At 39.1% G+C, this 18,946-nt stretch overlaps 2 protein-coding genes across 2 annotated transcripts in view; both read right to left on the reverse strand.

The window, feature by feature from the left end:
- Nucleotides 1–1,789: 1,789 nt before the first annotated feature.
- Nucleotides 1,790–6,121, reverse strand: ncbp2 (nuclear cap binding protein subunit 2). The gene is made up of 4 exons (XM_039758306.1): nt 5,903–6,121; nt 4,907–5,088; nt 3,003–3,141; nt 1,790–2,919 (listed from the first exon to the last, which is right to left on the reverse strand). The coding sequence occupies exons 1-4, from the start codon at nt 5,975–5,977 to the stop codon at nt 2,821–2,823; spliced, it is 495 nt and encodes a 164-aa protein (XP_039614240.1). The 5' UTR covers nt 5,978–6,121; the 3' UTR covers nt 1,790–2,820.
- A 7,375-nt stretch (nt 6,122–13,496) lies between these two features.
- meltf (melanotransferrin) overlaps nt 13,497–18,946 on the reverse strand; it is a 61,870-nt gene continuing 56,420 nt past the window's right edge. Inside the window, exon 16 of the mRNA XM_039758319.1 lies at nt 13,497–17,295. Coding sequence (XP_039614253.1) covers nt 17,240–17,295 — 56 coding nt within the window. The 3' untranslated portion in view covers nt 13,497–17,239. The remainder of the gene's footprint in view (nt 17,296–18,946) is intronic.

The raw sequence follows: 18,946 nt of genomic DNA on the forward strand, positions 1-18,946 counted from the left end.
CTATTGAAAGTGATATTTTTTTTAGGTACAGTATTATGTTGACTATCCAATGTACAATAACTTTGTACATTTATATAGAACTTTTCAGATATTTTCATTAATATAAATAGTAAAAGCAAATATGTCTCTAATTGGGTCTGAGAAACAGCCATTTGTCCATCATTTTTTTCAGTTTTACTTCTAAATAATTGAATGCCTCATTACAAGGAAGATGATCAGCTTAACCAATGGCTTCAAATGCAACTATTTGAAAATGGCCATCTCTCCAGCATCAGAACCCTTAACTGTTCCCTGCCAGTTAATGAAATGCAGTCAACATGCAACCAGCTGACATGGTCCCATCTGCATCAGTCCAATGTGTGTTTATCACTTTTCATTTTAAAGTGGTCCCTAGGATTGAGTGGCAGCTCTCTGGTGAGCCCTTTGGAAATAGCATGATGAAGTAGGCAGAGTGAAATGTAGGGTTCATTAAATATAGACACGTCCCTCATGCCTGGGTGGCTGGCCTCTATTTCACTTGCCTAGTTTCTGCACGACCCTAAAGACATTAAATGGCCTTTAAATACAGATGCAACTCGATATATGCTGCAGCTAAGCATCTGTGTTTGTGCCCGTTTCCTACAACTTAACACAATTTCACCATACTTCATTCTGGTAAAAACTCTTCAATATAATTCCATGAAAAGGAAGGTCATGGTAGTGGATGTTGTGTACTTTGGAGTTGCATGGCAGCCAGTGACACAAAATAATGGGACATGTAAGAATTAAGCCGAATCTTAGAAAATCATAGAAACTGAATTCCAAAAGCATGTTTTTTGCTTTCCCTTTGTACAACATGTACTGAGATAATGGCACTCAAGGAGAAAGATGGCAACATTCCAATGGGACACTAGGGAGTCAAGCAACCAGGCACAGGCTCCCAGGACCTGAGCCTGGCAACAAGATGGTGTAGGACTAGGATGATGCCACTTCATTTCATTCAAAAACAAAACTTGACCACTTGAACTGTTCAGATATATTTAAGTTCTGTAAAATCCATAACCACTAATAAAAATTACACATTTTTGAAAAACCACAAGTTACCATATACATGAATAGACTCCGTAAACAATGTGAACTGCTCATTTTTAACAGGTATACGTGGAAAAGGTGCCTTCATTTTGACTTCAAATAGTGTCATTTGACCTTACTCTACAGGCTATGTGGGAATTTAGTAGAGTTTTTAATTAATTTAAAAAATATAGAAACTGCTAGACTAAAAGTAAACTCGAATGCCATTGCCAAGATGAAAAGATAAACCTGGACACAAGCAAGGAATAGTTCAACAAATCTACAAGTCTTTTCTATGCCTAATTATTTATGACTTTTTTAGGTTTAAGGCAAGTTTTGGATGTGAGGAACAAACAAATGCTAAAACATTCCTTAAAGTTGGCTTACTGGGCTTGATATTTAGAGTGGGACTGCATGTATCCTGCCCAAATTAAGTAATACCCACAAATTCAAACTTTTAATGCTCAAACTTCATGCACATTTTTAGTAAGCCATCTTTGTTTGTTCCAAGAATATTTAATAATGTGCCTTTTTAAAATCACTATTTTTATAATATTTAGGTTTGTTACTTATGAATTAATGTGTTGTGTACTGTACATTTTGCTAAACTCACATACATAGGATGTTAGCTTAGCGGTTGCTGCTGCTCTTGACACCGAGACCATTTAGGCAAACCTGCACAGCTCTTGAGAACGTAGGAGAATAACGTGAGTACCCAGAAGAACAGCACAGACACACATTGACAACATGCTCAAAATGAGGCTCTGGATTTTTATTTAGAACGCCGAATCTATAAAGTGGCATGGCATGCAAAGTGGTTGTACTACTGTACAACCTAAGAAACAATTGCTAACTATATTTCAACTAAGTATCTTAAATTCCTACAATCACTATTACAGCGTTATGCCTGTTTGATACTCTTAAAGCTACAGAAAAATCATACTCTGACAAGAAAAACAGTAAAAATACACACACTTCTTAGCATATTTCATATTCTGTAGATCATTTTGTATTACACTACTGCTGCAATCTTCCCAAGGTATGTTTTTTCGGCTAAAAATCAATTAAAATTTCTACATGCAAAACAATTTTTTAAGTTAAAAAATATCAAATACTTTGAAAGACTACATAAATTTAAACACTGTAAACAAACAGAATTTAGTTATGACATACAAATAAATCTGTGAAATATGTCTATATTAAACTATGGGGTTTGACCCCCACCACCTCCCTCCAGAGTCTGAAATCCCACCAAGTTTAAAAAATGCAGTTCAAGCCCAGGCTTACAACTTCTAGCTGACTGACTCTTGAACTTGAGTGTATCAAGAGTTCTTTCATATCCAGTACACATACAATCATCTGTCAAACATGGCAGCACACAAAAAAAACTTTGGCGGGCACAGATCAATACATTTTACTCACATTGTAAATGTAATAAATATTCAAAGCTTACAAAAGCCTTTGACAGGAGAGGTTGTGGTGGTCTTGTCTGTATTTCATACTTTTAATACCTGTCATTACAGACATCTGCATTTTATTACTTGTTTAAATAGAACTAATTTTCAGAAATGGGCAATAAAAGGTAGAAGTAATGCTTGTTTTCTGGAAGAATTTCTCTAGCAAATTACAGTGCCACATCACTATTTGGGCTGTACAGGAACATAAAACTCAAGTCACATTTTTTTTTTTTTAAAAACAACTTTTAATTAAAGGAAGAACTAGACAGGCAAATCACAGTTTCTGATATTTACAAAAAGATAACATAACTAACTAGTACTTCTGTCTCCCATCTGCTACTCTTTGTAGATGAGCTAGTTTTCCATATCCACCTCTGGCAGGATCATAATCTTGTCTGTATTCATCTCGGACCTAAAAAAAAGAAGATAGGAAAAGTGTTTAGACCTTATAAATTAATAAAGAGTAAAAGTGGCAACCATACAGAATTGCTATACCTGTCCACCAGATTTTCCACGTCCATATTGCCTTCCTTCCTTGAATCCAGCATCCCAGTCTGTCCTTATAATTCTATCATCCAGCCTTGTGCCATTTATAAACCTCATTGCATTTTCTGAATCTCCACGAGTGTAGTACCTTGAATAGAGGTTAAAGAAAAAGCCAACCGAACATTGCTACATTGACCTGATGCCCATTTATCCCAGCGTGGGGTGAAATGGAAAGCGAAGTAGGAATAAAACTGCGCAATACTAAAAAGAATACCTATAAAGAACAAAAATCTAGAGATTAAAATCATGACGACATTTTGAGACTACTATTTACAACTGCTTCCGTAACATGGTTATGTAATCATATCTACCGGTAAACTACTACATGAACCTTTCTAAGCTGGAGCCTGTAATGTAGTCAGTAGCAACTTCTGCCTCCTCCAAATATCTGAAGACTTTGTTGTGACAGTAATTTGGTATAAACATGCAAACAAACACCAGTCCTCAATATGCCTCATCTATAAAGCTGTTTTGTTAGGCCTATGAAAAACACCCACTTTTTTCATGTAATTAATGACAAATAAAATGCAATTCTCCGTTTCTTAAGTGTGATCCTGGGGGAGCACTGTAGCTACACGTATTCTCTCCTTCCACAGCACCGTCACTTTTACTTTGATTAATTTTTAGATGGGTTACCTTTCATTCCCCAAATATTAACAGGATTTACTCACATTTTATAATTTTCCTGACAGTGATTTGTATTTTTTTTTAAACTTACTATAGAATGTTTATTTTACACTTTATTTGCTAGCACTACATGAAAATGTTTTTAAAATGGTTCCTAATGGTTTTTACTCGCTTGTCATTCTTTGTATAGTTTCCTCTTTGATAATTTTATTGTACTGTGGTCTATGTCCAAGACCAAAGTGCACCATTATCAGTCAAATTTCAGACTGGGCATAAAGGCTAGATAATTACAGAAGGCTTCCAAGTGACAGTAATGACTACGAATTCTAGAGAAACAACAATGACTGCCAATCTTGAAAACATGACAACTGACACTTTGATAAGAAACTATAGTGAAAAATCTAAATAGTGAAGATGTAGCAAATATACCCTGTAAGGGGAATTGCCTGTAGTTGCGGCACTGAAGCTTCTCTGTGCTCATTTAAGTGTTCTCATGAAGCTCTAGGATAATTTTACATTGTTCTTCTGCACAAAGTTAAGATTTATGTGCATATTGTACAGCCATTCCATCTGGCTTATGTATCATATGGTGAAGAATTTCGTTTAAACACAAGTCTTTTAGGGAAGCACAATGGTAACCGAAGTAAGGAGACCAGGGTTCACATCCCAGGCTCTCCCTGCGTGGAGTCTACATGTTCTCTCTGTGTCTGTGCGAGTTTCCTCCCACAGTCCAAAGCCTTGCTTAAATTAGGTGGATTAATGATACTAAATTGTATGTGTGTTTGCCCTGTCCAGTGTTTGCTCCTGCTTGCACCCTATGTTGGCTGGGACAGGCCCCAGCACCCATCCGCGACCCTATTCAGGGCAAAGCAGGTTAAACAATAACTGGGGAGATTACAGAAGTTTTTAAAGTGTCATATAATTCTCATAACTAAAATTTTAACCAGTAGAACCCATGTCTGGTTGTGGAGCTTTTACAAGATGGTATCCTGTGGATGCCAATTTTATTAAATGTACATGGTCTTTGCATCAGGGCAGATTAGCTTCAAAATGACTCCTTGATTGACTTCACGTCACTGTTCAAATCAGACAACATCTACAGACCCCAATTCCTTTCACTGACTTAGCTTATAAACCTTAACTGCAATTACAACTGTAAAAGGTGTTATGCACAAAGCCTGCGCACGATCACTCAAGAGTTCCCACTTGCAGCCCGTAAAGGATACTCTACAAAACAAAACCCACAAGCAGTCTTCTTGATTTTATCGAGACCCATGACAATTCGTTTCACGTCGCCACTTTTAGAAAACAGCTCATAGACTTGCTCTTCTGTTGTGTAAAACGACAAGTTCCCCACATAGAGAGTGCAGCTCTGCTTCAGTAGTTTCTCCTGCTCATAGCGGTTTCCCTGAAAAACACAATTTTCAGTTGGTCATAACGAGTGTCATTCGCGACTGGCTGATTTACACTGCGGTACAAAAATCAGAAAATGGCAAGATGTACTTGGAAATTAAAGCTTAAAGGCAACACAAAGATTCACCTTACGCACTTATTCACAAATCTACTGCAGGGCACGCGAGACACTCGGTATGACAACATTGATGTTATGGCAGAAAATCCTGGAACCCGAGCAAATCAACAGAGACGCCTGAAGAATGTGCAAATTTCATACTGCGATCAGGGTAGGAGCCGAATGCAAAGGTTTTGTGTTATTTGGTACACTGTATTAATCCATGTGGGTATTTTGTTTTTGAATGACCTTTAGAGCTTGACGTACTATTTTCTGAGACGGCGCTTGGACACATGCTGCTAACTTTTCTTTCTCTTTACAAAATGGTTTTCATCTTAAGACTTAGTTTGTACACTTTGGACTACGTATTTTACTTGGAATAATTACAGTGCATCACGTAGAAGCGTCTTCTACCTTTCGTTGGAAACACAAAGAAATTTTAAAATACCGCAGAATCTATGCAATCAAACATGCCTGGCGAGGAATCCATTTAGATATTCCTTAAACACCCGCAGCGTACACACAAACGGATAAACAAAAGGGTAAAGGGAACCTCAATGTCTTGAATTTGCTTCGCTAAGATAAAGTTTTTCTCAAATACACAGACATTAATCCGAGCAAGTCCAGCAGTTTCGCTAGTCACCCATATAACTAGGTGCTCGCCATCGCACTGCGGGGAAGTGTAACGTTGAATTCTTTGGGGACAACTTACCTTAAAATGTTGGTCTCTGTATTGACTGATATCAATATAAGAGTCACTGTGTAAAGCATTCAAATTAGCCGCCATTACCAAAAAATATTACACTTTATTACAGAAACGCCAACTACCGCCGCCACACTGGCAAACAATCACAGCACACCAGGTACACTGAGCGGAAGTGCGTCACCAAAGGAAAAGACTCGCCTCATGCGCAACGTCGCGCAGTCAACCAATCGCAGTCCACGGTCTTTTACAGCGGCGAGCGCACGCGCTTACGTCCAAATGTAATATAATCGAGCCCCGAATGCTTTTTTAAATTTCTCGTTTGGTCTTTTTAATATCTTTTTAATGTTAATTGAGTTCCTGAATGTAAAGTGTTAAAATATAACACAAACACACATACATTATATATATGCTTTTTACTATTTACTTTACGTCCTTTTATTATGACCTTTCAAAGGACGCCGGGTTGATGCTCGATTTCATCGAACGCAGTGTGGCGCCCGGCTCTCCTTCACAGTAGTTTAAAGCCGCATCGCGCATGTTCAAGTGTTTGGTTGTCATAATTTGTTTGTGCTTTGACTCAACACGATAGTTGGTGAGATGGTGCTGTGGCGAATGCTTGCCACTTTGTTGAACAACCAGCAAGTAATCGAGAAACTCTCCGAGTCTCGTCCGATCCGAAGGGCAGCGCAGATCACGGCCTTCGCCATCACTAAAGCACAGATCACCGGTAAGGATGCCGCCGAGAAGCTGCTCAGGTCGGAGACACTCCGACAGATCAGAAAAGAAACCGCCGACAAGATGCCACAGGATGCCGGTGAGCTAAGTAGGAGGCTGGGAAGATTGCGGACAACCTTTCTTCGAGAAATGAAGGACGGGATGAGAGACGTTTCCCGTCAAATTAAAAACAAAGGCAAATAAACGGACACAGCGAGCACCGAGCACTACGGACCTGACAAGAACACTCAAGATTGTATAGGAACGACCGAATGTGAGTTCATGGAGAAAACTGGGACTTCGAGGCGGGTGGGTGTCTGCCTCGATTGACTTTATCATGGAGGACCCGTGGTGCATTAATGAACTAACGGATCGTTTTACATTTATGTATACGAATTAAAGAGATTCTATTCAGCTACAGGAGGTGTTTCATTCTCGAGCAAGGATGTGCAATAAAAATAAAATTCTACTTGGGTTATGTATCGTTCAAGATATGTCTTTATTCGTACGTGGTGGTTACCACTGAATTAGTGCCGCAAGCCTTGTGAGACATCCACCCTTTAGGAAACTAAAAGAAGGAGCGCCTCAAAAAATGTTAACTCGGCCTGACGAAGGGGCTGCCACCCTTCAGGGTTTTGTACAATTCCGGACTGGAGCTTTGATGGATGTTACAAAATGGACAGCTCTGATCAGATTCTGCCCAAAACAGAGGAGTCGGGATGTGGCCCAGGCGCTAAGTGAAGGGTGGGCATTTGAGACACCGGTCCAAGCCTTGAGCAGTGCCTATGACATCGCTGTTTTACTCTGATGATGCTTTCTGTTGGGTCTTTTTTTTTTGTAAAGCTGCACTTTGTTCTGATGATTCTTTGTTCAGACTTTGGTGATACTGAACACCTAAGTTTGTATGGCTGTGATTTACCACCACTGTTGTTTCTTTCACTGTCTGGAGGGCTTTTTGGTCGGGTTTAACTTGAACCAGAGATTAGTGAACAAACGTCTGGTTGAATCGCAACGAGTTTTAAAATAAAATAAAAGACGAATAAATGAAACAGTGAAGTGTGTCTGTAGGAAGGCAGTGGTAAAATAAAACAGTAACGCTGCCAACAGGGTAAAGGAGATTACTTAAGTTGATGTAAGATGTTAAAGTGCAGTTTTGTTTCATTTTTTCTTTTAAACTACAATCATGATGGGGTGCTGGTTTTGTCATAACCTTGTGTTAACCTTGGTATTCCATGACCAGAAAAAAAGTGGGTGTAAGAAATGAGGAGATATTAAAACCAAGTTAACAGCAGAACATGTCTGTGAGTATGCCTTTTGGAAAGACATTGGTACAAATGCTTCAAATGGATATTTTATGTATGTCACTCTCCATTTTGCTGAATTAGGAGAATATAAAAAAAATAAAGACATAGCTGAAGGTCCAGTTCAACAGAGAGAGGGGCTGTGCAGGAAGTCTGAGCAGTGACTCGATTCCAGTCCTCAAGTTCTCAGGATAACCTTTGGGACATCTTTACACAGTCCATCTAGTTAACCAGTCAAGCTGTTCTAATGAATGATAGTGTATCAAACATTTCATGGATTTGTTTGATGAAGAGAATCCAACTATCTGTACATGTAGTTTTGCAGCTCACGCTAAACCGGACTGAGAACAATCCAGTGTCTGATTAGACCAAAGGGTGTCAGAGCTACTGCTCTAGTCAAGTCTCAGAATTCAGAGTCTTCCATCTGCACAGTTCAGCTAGCTGTGTATGCCTTGGTTTTTCCCCAGGAAATTCAGTTTCCTCTGACATGATCAGGGTTACACTGAATAGGTATTCTGAACTGAGCAGAATAAGCCAGCATGCCCCATGTTAGCCCCTTACCATGTTTAGAGCCGACTCATGTTAAATGCTGCTTCATTTACCAAAAGGAAAATATTTCAAGTACTGTATTTCTAGCAGGGGTGGCTCAGTCGAGAAGTGGTATTGTTGCTGCCTCGCAACAAGACCAGGATTTGAGTCTTGGGTGCTCCCTGCATGGAGCTTGCATGTTCTCCCTGTGACCGTCTGGGTTGAGTTTTGCAGAGTACTCTGGTCTCCTTCCAAAACATGCAGGTTAGTTGGATTGGCAGTGCTAAATGGGCCATTGTGTGTGTGTTTTCTCCTTGCAGTCCACTGGCACCTTTTCCAGGGATTGTGCCTGTCTTGATGCTTACTGTGTTTGGATGGATAGATTTCTAGCCAAGACTGTTGTTCAATGTGTCCACCAGAGGGTGCTTTTGATTTGCTCTTCTGTCTGGACAGCCTTTTTTTGTCCAGTTGTACACCCTAATTATGCACAGAACTTACTTAAATAAATAATCCAGTAAGGAAATGAATTAATTAATTCATGTTAAGGCACTTAAAGACTCCTATTTATATACTGCATCTCCTGAGCTCGTTTTTAAGCCTGGAAAAAAATGTTTAGCACACATAAGAAACAATGCAAGAAGTGCACTGTGGATTGAAGAATATTATATATCCTTACAGCTACATCTTCCCAGATTGCTGGAATGCTAAGATTTGCATATTTAAAGAATATTTTAAATTTCCTAAACACATGCATGTCCTAATAATAATATTACATTTTAATTATATAGCACCTTTCCCATTCTCAAGGCACTAAAGAAAGCTTAGCACAGATCTCCAACCTGCCACAGAAGTCTAATATGCTTCTTGAAAGTTTGAGAGGCTCGATTGTAGTTTGTTAAAAATACTAAATATTTAATTGATGAAAGTAGACCTCTTAAAAGAAAAAAGGATAATTTCAACTAGTACATTGCATCAGTTACGGTAAATGATTTGTATAACAAATTTTCTTTTTACAGGATTTATTGTCATCTACACATCCATCCATCCATTTTCCAAACCTTCTTATTGGGGTAGAGTCCTAGGGAACCAGGAATCTATCCCAGCAATCACCAGGGACAAGGCAGAGACAATCCCAGGACAGCCCCTCAGCCCAAACACACACATTAGGGCCAATGTAGCAATGCCAGTCCACCGAACTTGCATGTCTTTAAACTGCTGGAGGAAACCTACACAGACAAATGAGAGAACACACTAACTCCATGTAGGGAGCACCTGAGATGCAAGTCCTCGCCTCTCCTAACCTCAAATTCATATTTGGTGCATCAGACGAGAAAGAAGTGATCAAATTACTTGCACTGGTAGACGATTTGGGGGAGCTTGTGGGAGTCATGAGGTCGCTGGAAAAGGGTGTGTGGCGCTCCTGATATCTATACAAAAGGACGAAGGTCAATGTCTTTAGAGTCCTGGTGCTTCCTGTCTTGCTATTTGATTGCAAGACATGGACGCTATCCAGTGACCTGAGACGAAGACTGGACTCCTTTGGTACTGTGTCTCTCCGGAAAATCCTTGGGTACCGTTTGTTTGACTTTGTGTTGAATGAGCGGTTGCTCATGGAGTCCCAAATGAGGCACATTACCTGCATGGTGAGGGAGCGTCAGTTACGGCACTTACGGCCATGTGGCGCGTTTCCCCGAGGGTGATCCGGCTTGTAAGATCCTCATTGTTGGGGACCCGAGTGGCTGGATCAGGCTAAGGGGTCACCCGTGTAACACCTGGCTGTGGCAGATAGAGGGTCATTTCCGTAGGGTGAGACTGGACTGCGTGTCTGCCTGATGGTTGCCAAACGGTGTCCTGAGTTGTTTCGTCGTGTAGTGGGTGCAGCAATGCACTGTACTAGTGCATGCTCCCCAACTTGACTTGACTTAGACAAACGCAGATATATTTGCAGCAGGTCTGGGTAGGTCTGTGAGGTAAGTGATGATACATCCTGCTGAAACACACTAACACCACCCATGTGCCTAGTAGGGATCAGAAAGTAATTTCACAAGAATTTAAAGAAAAGCCAAGAAGATGACACCTTTTATTGGCTAACTAAAAAGATTACAATATGCAAGCTTTCGAGGCAACTCAGGCCCCTTCCGATTCTGATTACATCTTGCCTGAAGAAGGGGCCTGAGTTGCCTCGAAAGCTTGCATATTGTAATCTTTTTAGTTAGCCAATAAAAAGTGTAATTTTGCTTGACTTCTCACTACATTCATAATGGCTAACACGGTACAACACCCTAGTACTACAAGAATTTAATAATTTTTCAGTGAGGTAGATGATCTATAAATAAAGATTAATGAAAATGTACAAGGCCCTGAACCACAAATAGGCTGCTCAACCAAAGGTGAAGCATGTGCTAATTAAAGATGTCTTCATAGAGGGGCAACTGATTTCCAGCAGACATCCATGTTGTGTTTATGTTTGTGCTTTGAGACCTCCCAAACATACACATGGGGCAGTCTGCTTCCAGCAAGGACTCTACGCTTCTACCTCAGCAATCTCTAAAGACTTTTTCTTACGCTGAATGGACAGTTTCTACAGGCCTGGTGAAGGAGTGTCCTGCCATGGTGTGGCTGATGAATATAGACTAGAATAGAATATAGCGACATGAAGGAGTGTAGAATACAACCATAGACCAGAGTACAGCACAATGAATAAGAATAGCACAGAATAGGGCACAGTATGATGATGTACTGGAAAAAAAAAAAACTCAGTAAAGAGCTGGAAGATACCATTTAACTTTAAAAAGCAAAATGTGTCTTCAAGTAATTCAAGTATTTACTTATTTATTATCAAAGTATGGAAAATATAACCAAGGATGCACAATATACTTTTAGCAGTGTATTATATAAAAAAAAAAACACACATGCTTTATTCTAAGATCATTTATATGTTAGGAATAAGATAAGAATCACTTTGGAAACTCAGTAGTCGGGCAGAGCTAATCCTCATCACACCGAAGACTTACAACTCACTGCACTGTCAATGCACACCATCTGGGTATTACCAGAGCACTTTAGATGTAATACACTGCCAGACTGAAATGCCATTTAAAATCAATTTATCAACTTACAGAAAAGCTCTTGTATACTTGTAAACGTACACATTAAACATTCCTCATACGTTCTCTTTAATTTATTAACTCCATTACTGTTAGATGTACTGTAAGTCAACATTTTTTCCTTCTCACAAATTAAATGCACTACAATAATAATAACATAATCCAATGGAAATAAAATGATGTATACATTCAAATATTTTTCTTATAACTCCTCTACATTATGGATAATTCAAATGTATATTCACTGTCATCATCATTTATTTACCATTACCAAAATATCCATTATAAGCTGAAAGGAGAGATGGAATTTTATCAAAATTTGAGTTTTTTACTTACATAGTTAGCAAATTAATCTTGATCATAACTGCAACAGCAGCCACCTGATACATATCCTAATATGAAATACACTGTCTCACAGGCAAAGGGGTCACATTTCCTACTCTTAAAGCCTACCGCAGCAAAAAGTTTACTTATACCACCCTTCATTTATGGCATCGGGCTTGGTGGGATTACAGTGTTGAGAATGAATAGAATCCATCCATCCATCCATTATCCAGCCCGCTATATCCTAACTACAGGGTCACGGGGGTCTGCTGGAGCCAATCCCAGCCAACACCAGGCGCGAGGCAGGAAACAAACCCCGGGCAGGACACCAGCCCACCACAGGAGCAGAATCCAAATCTGCCATTTTATAGAGTTGTCACTATTAACTTCCTCAACTCCATCCACTCACTAGCTATGTAACAATTTATTTAAAAAAACTGTTCTAGTTATTAAACTATGACACGCAAAGACAATAAGCACGACGATACCTGCGAAATGTTACATTTGATTTTATTTATGTTTTTGAGGAGAATTTATACAATATATTCTAACCATGCATCCATTTTCTTAAACAATGTACAGGGTTTGAATGGATACTGGCAGAGTAAGGCAGGAATCCAGCCTGGGTGTGGTGCCAGTCCATTGCAGGGTACACTGACATAAACACCATGACTCACTCATACTAGGGCAGTTTAGATTAATCAACAAAAATAAGTTGGAAGTCTTTAAGGGGAAACAAGAGGCCCAGCAAAAAAGGCCACAAAGACACAGGGGAACATGCCTTCTTCAGATGAGGACCAAGTCAAAACCTTGAAGATTCAAAATAATTGAAGATGGCTGCAAATTAATCCCCAACTACACACAAAATTTCAAACATTTTTATTTTGTATTTTGCATTAAACATGGCTTTTTATTCACCACTTAAAGTTGTTTTCTCTCAGCATTCCAGATATTTTATAACTCCAAGGAATCCTGCCCCAAGTGGAGGAGTTCAAGTATCTCGCAGTGATGCGGGCTCTGCATCGGTCTGTCGTGGTGAAAAAGGAACTGAGCCGTAAGGCAAAGCTCTCAATTTACCAGTCGATCTACGCTCCTACCCTCACCTATGGTCATGAGCTATGGGTAGTGACCAAAAGAACGAGATCGCGAATACAAGCGGCTGAAATGAGTTTCCTCCGCAGGGTGTCTGGGCTTTCCCTTAAAGATAGGGTGAGAAGCTCAGTCATCCGGGAGGGGCTCAGAGTAGAGCCTCTACTCCTCCGCATCGAAAGGAGTCAGATGAGGTGGCTCGGGCATCTGATCAGGATGCCTCCTGGACGCCTCCCTGGTGAGGTGTTCCGGGCACGCCCAACCGGGAGGAGGCCCCGGGGAAGACCCAGGACACGCTGGAGGGACTATGTCTCCCGGCTGGCCTGGGAACGCCTTGGGATTCTCCCGGAAGAGCTAGAAGAAGTGGCCGGGGAGAGGGAAGTCTGGGCCTCTCTGCTTAAGCTGCTACCCCCGCGACCCGACCTCGGATAAGCGGAAGAGGATGGATGGATGGAATGAACATTCATTTTAATATATATATATATATATATATATATATATACACATACACATACACACACACACACACACACACAACTACACACACACATTATATATATGACTGCCCCACTCCCCCCCCAACTGACTCCTTCCTTACACCTAACAATTTTAAGTGACCAGTTCTCACCAATTAAACTCTTTTAGACTCCTAGCCATGCTGACAGTGTAATATCAAAAATGCTTGCGCCTGAAATATGCACTAATTTAATAATAAAAGAATGTGTGAGAAACATATATGTTTAGGCCACAGAAAGCATTTTAACTTGTGTTCATTTCTGGGGGGGGGCTTTAGATAACCTGATTAAGCATATTTGCTGTTTTCACTGAGCAACGTACAAAATTCTCATTATTGCCAGAAACATTCAAAATACTATTCTTTACTACACAGGTTCCGACTCAAATCCTACTGTGGGTTTTGGGTTTCACTCCAGCCGCTTTCTTAATTTGTAACCAATTCCTGCTGCCACTTGAAGTTTTCTGTTAATTTCAAGTGACTTGCCTTTTAAGATTCAGAAACCTGAATTGTGTCCAGCAGCCAAACAATAAGGAGATGTAAAGTGAACTAACAGATTACTTCAGCGTATCTATCATACTTTCTCTTTCAATAAGTGAATGTCTGAGAAACACTGATCTGCTTTGGACTACAAAACATGATGATGGTGCTCTACAAAAAAGAAAATCAACAGGTTTTGTAAATGTCCGGAATGGTTGAATGAGAGAACTAGCACAGCACTGAATTAAATATCATATTTCAGTAACAGCAAGTGATGGCGTCTACATAAGAAGCTGCTTGGAGTGTAGCCATGGAGAAACTGAGTTTGAGACTGCCGAGTTAGCTGGTCATCCGATGGCTCAGTTTACATCTCATCGTTTGGTTAAGGAGAAAAGCAAAAATTAAAGCGTAGTTTGTTAAAGGATAAGTTTGGTATTTTTCAAGTCAAAATATTTCTTTACAATCCTGGTGTATATATTAATTTGCCATATGAAACTGCGGTCTAAAGTGAACCATATTTTATATATATATAAAAAAAAAAACCTAACTTGTTCTTACATTTTATAATGGAGTTAACAGGTATTTGGGCCCCTTTGCAGAAGAAAAACCTTTAAAACTATGAAATACGTACACTTTGAAGCAGCAATGGTTTCTATTCAAGAAAACACACCTTCTGCATATATGAAATATTCTTTTGACAATGAAAATAAACTAGAAACAATTACTTTAACACTGATTCTTGAGGTAAGAATACTTTATATGTCTGTTTGCTCAAAGCTGCCACCGTGGATGGAGTTTTGTCACCCACCTGCCCTCACCCTCCAGGTCCTGTACTTCAATGTGCCCCTGTATGTTATACTCTGAATGGGCCACATTAGGTGACAGATATTTAGTAGGGTTCTTCAAGGGACAGGCAAGAATCATCAAATACTTTGGATAAATACTATCTGATGCAAGGGGCTTAATTTTAAACAGTCAATAACAGAAACCCACTATTAAAAATCTGTGTGCATGATATACATTAGAGGGACTATCACTCCATTATTGTATAATGAATAATACAAAATAAAAATCTAACATTTTCCAGAAAATGTCTTCCCTAAAATAAATAAATAATATGTGAATTCATTTTAGATACTGAAGTACAAACTTTCTTAATCTGTTATTTCTAACATATGTTTAACCAAAGTACTTTTACGTAACCTAAAATGTTTTCTCTTTCAGTGTGAAACAGGCCTGTGTTTCCTTGCAGCAGCTTTAAACTTCTTATTGTTATACTGTTTTAGTACACCTGCAGGGTAAGTTACTACATTCAGAATCTTTGCTCAAGAGTCAAATTTCATCAAATCAGGCATGGTACCATTATCATGTATAGTGGGTAAGTCTACATGCCCTTTCAGCTTTGCTCAAAGACCCCAAAGTTGAGACACTTTATATCAAAACATTTTTACCTCAGCTATTTACACTGAGACAAATACACTCCAAGTAAAAACTAAGAGCTTAAGATGCATGAAAATGAATAAAAGGAGCAACTAGAAAACAGATCTGCACCTCAAAGACAGTATGATGGTGGAAGTGGCTTTTACTTGAAATAAAGCCATAGTTTTATTTCAGTACAATAGTGCTACAACTGATTGTGATGACTCCTACCCTTACAGAAGTGCTTTAATTCACAGTTAAACTGAGAGGGGACCCTTGACAAACTGCAATATTTAAATCACCCAGCTCATTTGCTCATGTAGATTTCTTTTTTGTTTTGTTCTTTTGTTCCATTGTTGATGTTGCCATTGTAGAAACATTTCCCCCATTTATTCTTCCTTGCAGAGGACAGCAGGCTTTTGTTTTACCCCATTTCCCTTCTGTTCTGCCAGTCCTTTCCATAACTGAGTGTTGCTTCTATAGTACCTTTGCGTGGGGAGTGTGTTCTCCCTGACTTATAAGCTGTATTATATTTTCAGTAAATGTAAAGGTTGGTATTTCTGACAAACATTATTTTTTTCCAACATGGCTTCAGAACATCTTATTGTTATCTTTATACTTCACACATTGCCCACTGTTCTTTTTTTCTTAGCAGCTTTCTTCTTGCTCTCTTTCTGTACATAACAATATTGTGGACAGCTTAATCTTCTAGAAAGTGACTCTCACATTCACCAGTCTTTGGCACAGGCACCTACGGGTCTTCCTTTAGTCCTGTCATTAGATTGTTTTTTGGTATACTGTATTAATCTCCAATTAATTAATTTTCTTTTTTTGCAGAGCCCAACTTACTCAGAGTTTTAGAGGTAGAGCACAGGGTCAGCTATTTTATACAGTGCCCCTGGAGCAATTGGAAGTTAAGGGCCTTGGGTCTAACGGAGTAGCATTTCTTCCATCACTGCCGGAATTCGAAGTTGAATAGCCACAGAGCCACCACTCCAGCCATCTTATTGTCTTTTTTTTTTGGCCCCTTTTCTTTTGAGATGACCATCCAAGGTGTTAGTGGTGCCCATGTGTCTTTCACACTAGGATGGTGCATGTGATTGCCTTCTGAAAAGATGCTGAAAGTGTCCAAATATTTTGTAACCATTTCCTAATCAGTGTACTTCCTTAATATCAATAGGGAAGATTTTTCTTAGAACTCCTTCTTACTTAAGGTTGAGTTTGCAATGCTGTAGCCAAGAAAGGAGAGCTACAGGAACAGTACAGTTTATTCTGAACTTATCAATGTCATGACTGCTTGTTACACCCAAGCTAAAGAATAACCACTTTACAAAATAATTTTCACATTTTTAATTCTGTCTGCCATCTAATTAAAGTGATCCTGATTAGTCCAGTTTTAAGTTAATTTGGAACAGGATTCTATGCCAGAAGCTTTAAGACACAAAACAACCTTGGATTGGGCACACAACCATGACAAGATACAGTCACTCATATACTGTATGTCCAATTTAGAAATCTTTTAAGTAAGGGGAGGAAAGCTCATTTCCAATTAATCAATGTAATTTTTGATTGATTCCTTTTTACTTGGAGGTTATTATCACAAAGCTAAGATAAAAATATTACAATTTTAAAATAATATATAGGCTTTTTCATAAGGCAGCATACATGGGTCTCACTAACTATACAGAATAACAGTACCATCCATATGAAAATGTGATAACGCTCCTGACTTTATTAAATTCAGCTAAAGTTATACCACAGAGCCATGATATTGAAAGAAAAAAAAAACCCTGATCTCCTGAAACTTTGAATTTCCCATTTCATCTTTGCGGCATGGTGTCCTGTCAGTCTCTCAGTAGGTTACAGGTCACAACAGGAGAAGGCTAAGAGCAGCGACAATGATGACTGGAACAGAGGAAACAGCTGAAAGACAGAAGCAAACCAAGAAAGGTCTTGTTAATTTATTCAGTGTGATCATCAAACCCCTATACTCACATACTGGCATGAGATACAAGAGAACATCTGGTCTTCTCAAAGCACCTGTAACACTTGTGATCACGGTCTGACCCAATAAAGTAAATCTTCCTACTGTCACAAAGTGACATTTTATTTCAACAGTTTTTGTTTTATGAGTTAAATGTGGTACTGATGTTCACCTTACAACATCTACTTAAAAGTTAACATATGGAAAATAGTAAATGTGGTATCCACCATGAGGCAATGCCACATCAGCCTCAAAGGTAGGCTTTAGGAGTGCTCCAATGTGCAAAGAAATTGATAAGAAAAGTGGGCTAACAAAACTTGACAAACTGATAAAGACCCCTCCAAACAGATGTGCTGCTGCACTCAAAGTAGAAGGTCCTTCCACAAAATTAGTTAATAGGTGATCATACTTGCGCAACCAAGGAATTGAAATATTTTTTTTATTTCCTTACTTCTTTTTTTCCTTTAGTTATCTTTTTCACTTATATTGGTATTATATTATTATTATCTATTATTAATATTATACTGATATTGTTGATGGCGGCTCAGTGGGTTGCGCTGCTGCCTCGCAGTTAGGAGACCCGGATTCGCTTCCCTGGTCCTCCCTGCGTGGAGTTTGCATATTATCCCCGTGTCTGCGTGGGTTTCCTCCCACAGCCCAAAGACATGCAGGTTAGGTGCACTGCGATTCTAAATTGTCCCTAGTGTGTGCTTGGTGTGTGTGTGCCCTGCCCAGGATTTGTTCCTGCCTTGCGCCCTGTGTTGGCTGGGATTGGCTCCAGCAGACCCCCGTAACCCTGTGTTAGGATATAGAGGGTTGGATAATGGATGGATGATATTGTTGACTCCCAGATGTTAGTAAAGGTGAAAAAAGGTTAGACATAATGCGTCTTGCTTTAAGATACTCTCCAAAGTTTTAGCTAGAAGGACTGAGAAAGTGCATCCTCCAGTAAGGTCACAAGAATAAACCAACTCATTAAAGGCAGACACAGCTTCAAACTTTTGGCATCTGTTGTAAGGAATTTACTTATCCGCAAAATCACCAAACTGACACCAAAGAGATCTTATCTTTGGACGCAAAAAAAGCCTTTGATATAGTTGAATGGAACTATTTACCACATTACAGAACTTTAGGTTTAATCCAAAAATAACTGCATGGATAAAATTATTTTATAGTAGTCCAGAAGCCACAGTTCATAAAATGTAAACTCAGACCACTTCAAACCAGAATGTGGTACTTGACAAGTGTGCCCTCTACAGTATTACCACTGCTTGTCACAGTAGCCATTGTGCCATTGACTATTCATTTTGAAATACATTTGAGATAAAGAGGATAGGACTCAAACAGAAAATATCACTATATGCAGATGATATTTTACTTGATATATCAGATCTATTCACATCTTTAGCATTAGTCCTTAACACATTAGCAGAATTTCAAAAGACAGCTGGACTCAAAATTCATTTGAATAAAAGTGTTTTTTTTCTATTGAACTCTCCAGCACATCACACTAGACTGGACATCCATCTGTTTATTCAATCAAAACAGTTTAAATACCTAGGGATAAACTTAAAATAAATATAAAAATCT

This window comes from Polypterus senegalus, chromosome 1, assembly GCF_016835505.1.
Source record: "Polypterus senegalus isolate Bchr_013 chromosome 1, ASM1683550v1, whole genome shotgun sequence".
Taxonomy (NCBI): Eukaryota; Metazoa; Chordata; class Cladistia; order Polypteriformes; family Polypteridae; genus Polypterus; species Polypterus senegalus.

Bases quoted from the DNA above. Each gene is read 5' to 3' on its own strand.
- ncbp2 (XM_039758306.1), bottom strand. From the start codon at position 5,977: ATGGCGGCTAATTTGAATGCTTTACACAGTGACTCTTATATTGATATC. The intron at 3,142-4,906 runs GTATCCTTTACG...CCTCTATTCAAG, and splicing joins TGTGGGTTTTGTTTTGTAGA to GTACTACACTCGTGGAGATT. The intron at 2,920-3,002 runs GTATAGCAATTC...TCTTTTTTTTAG, and splicing joins GTGGAAAATCTGGTGGACAG to GTCCGAGATGAATACAGACA.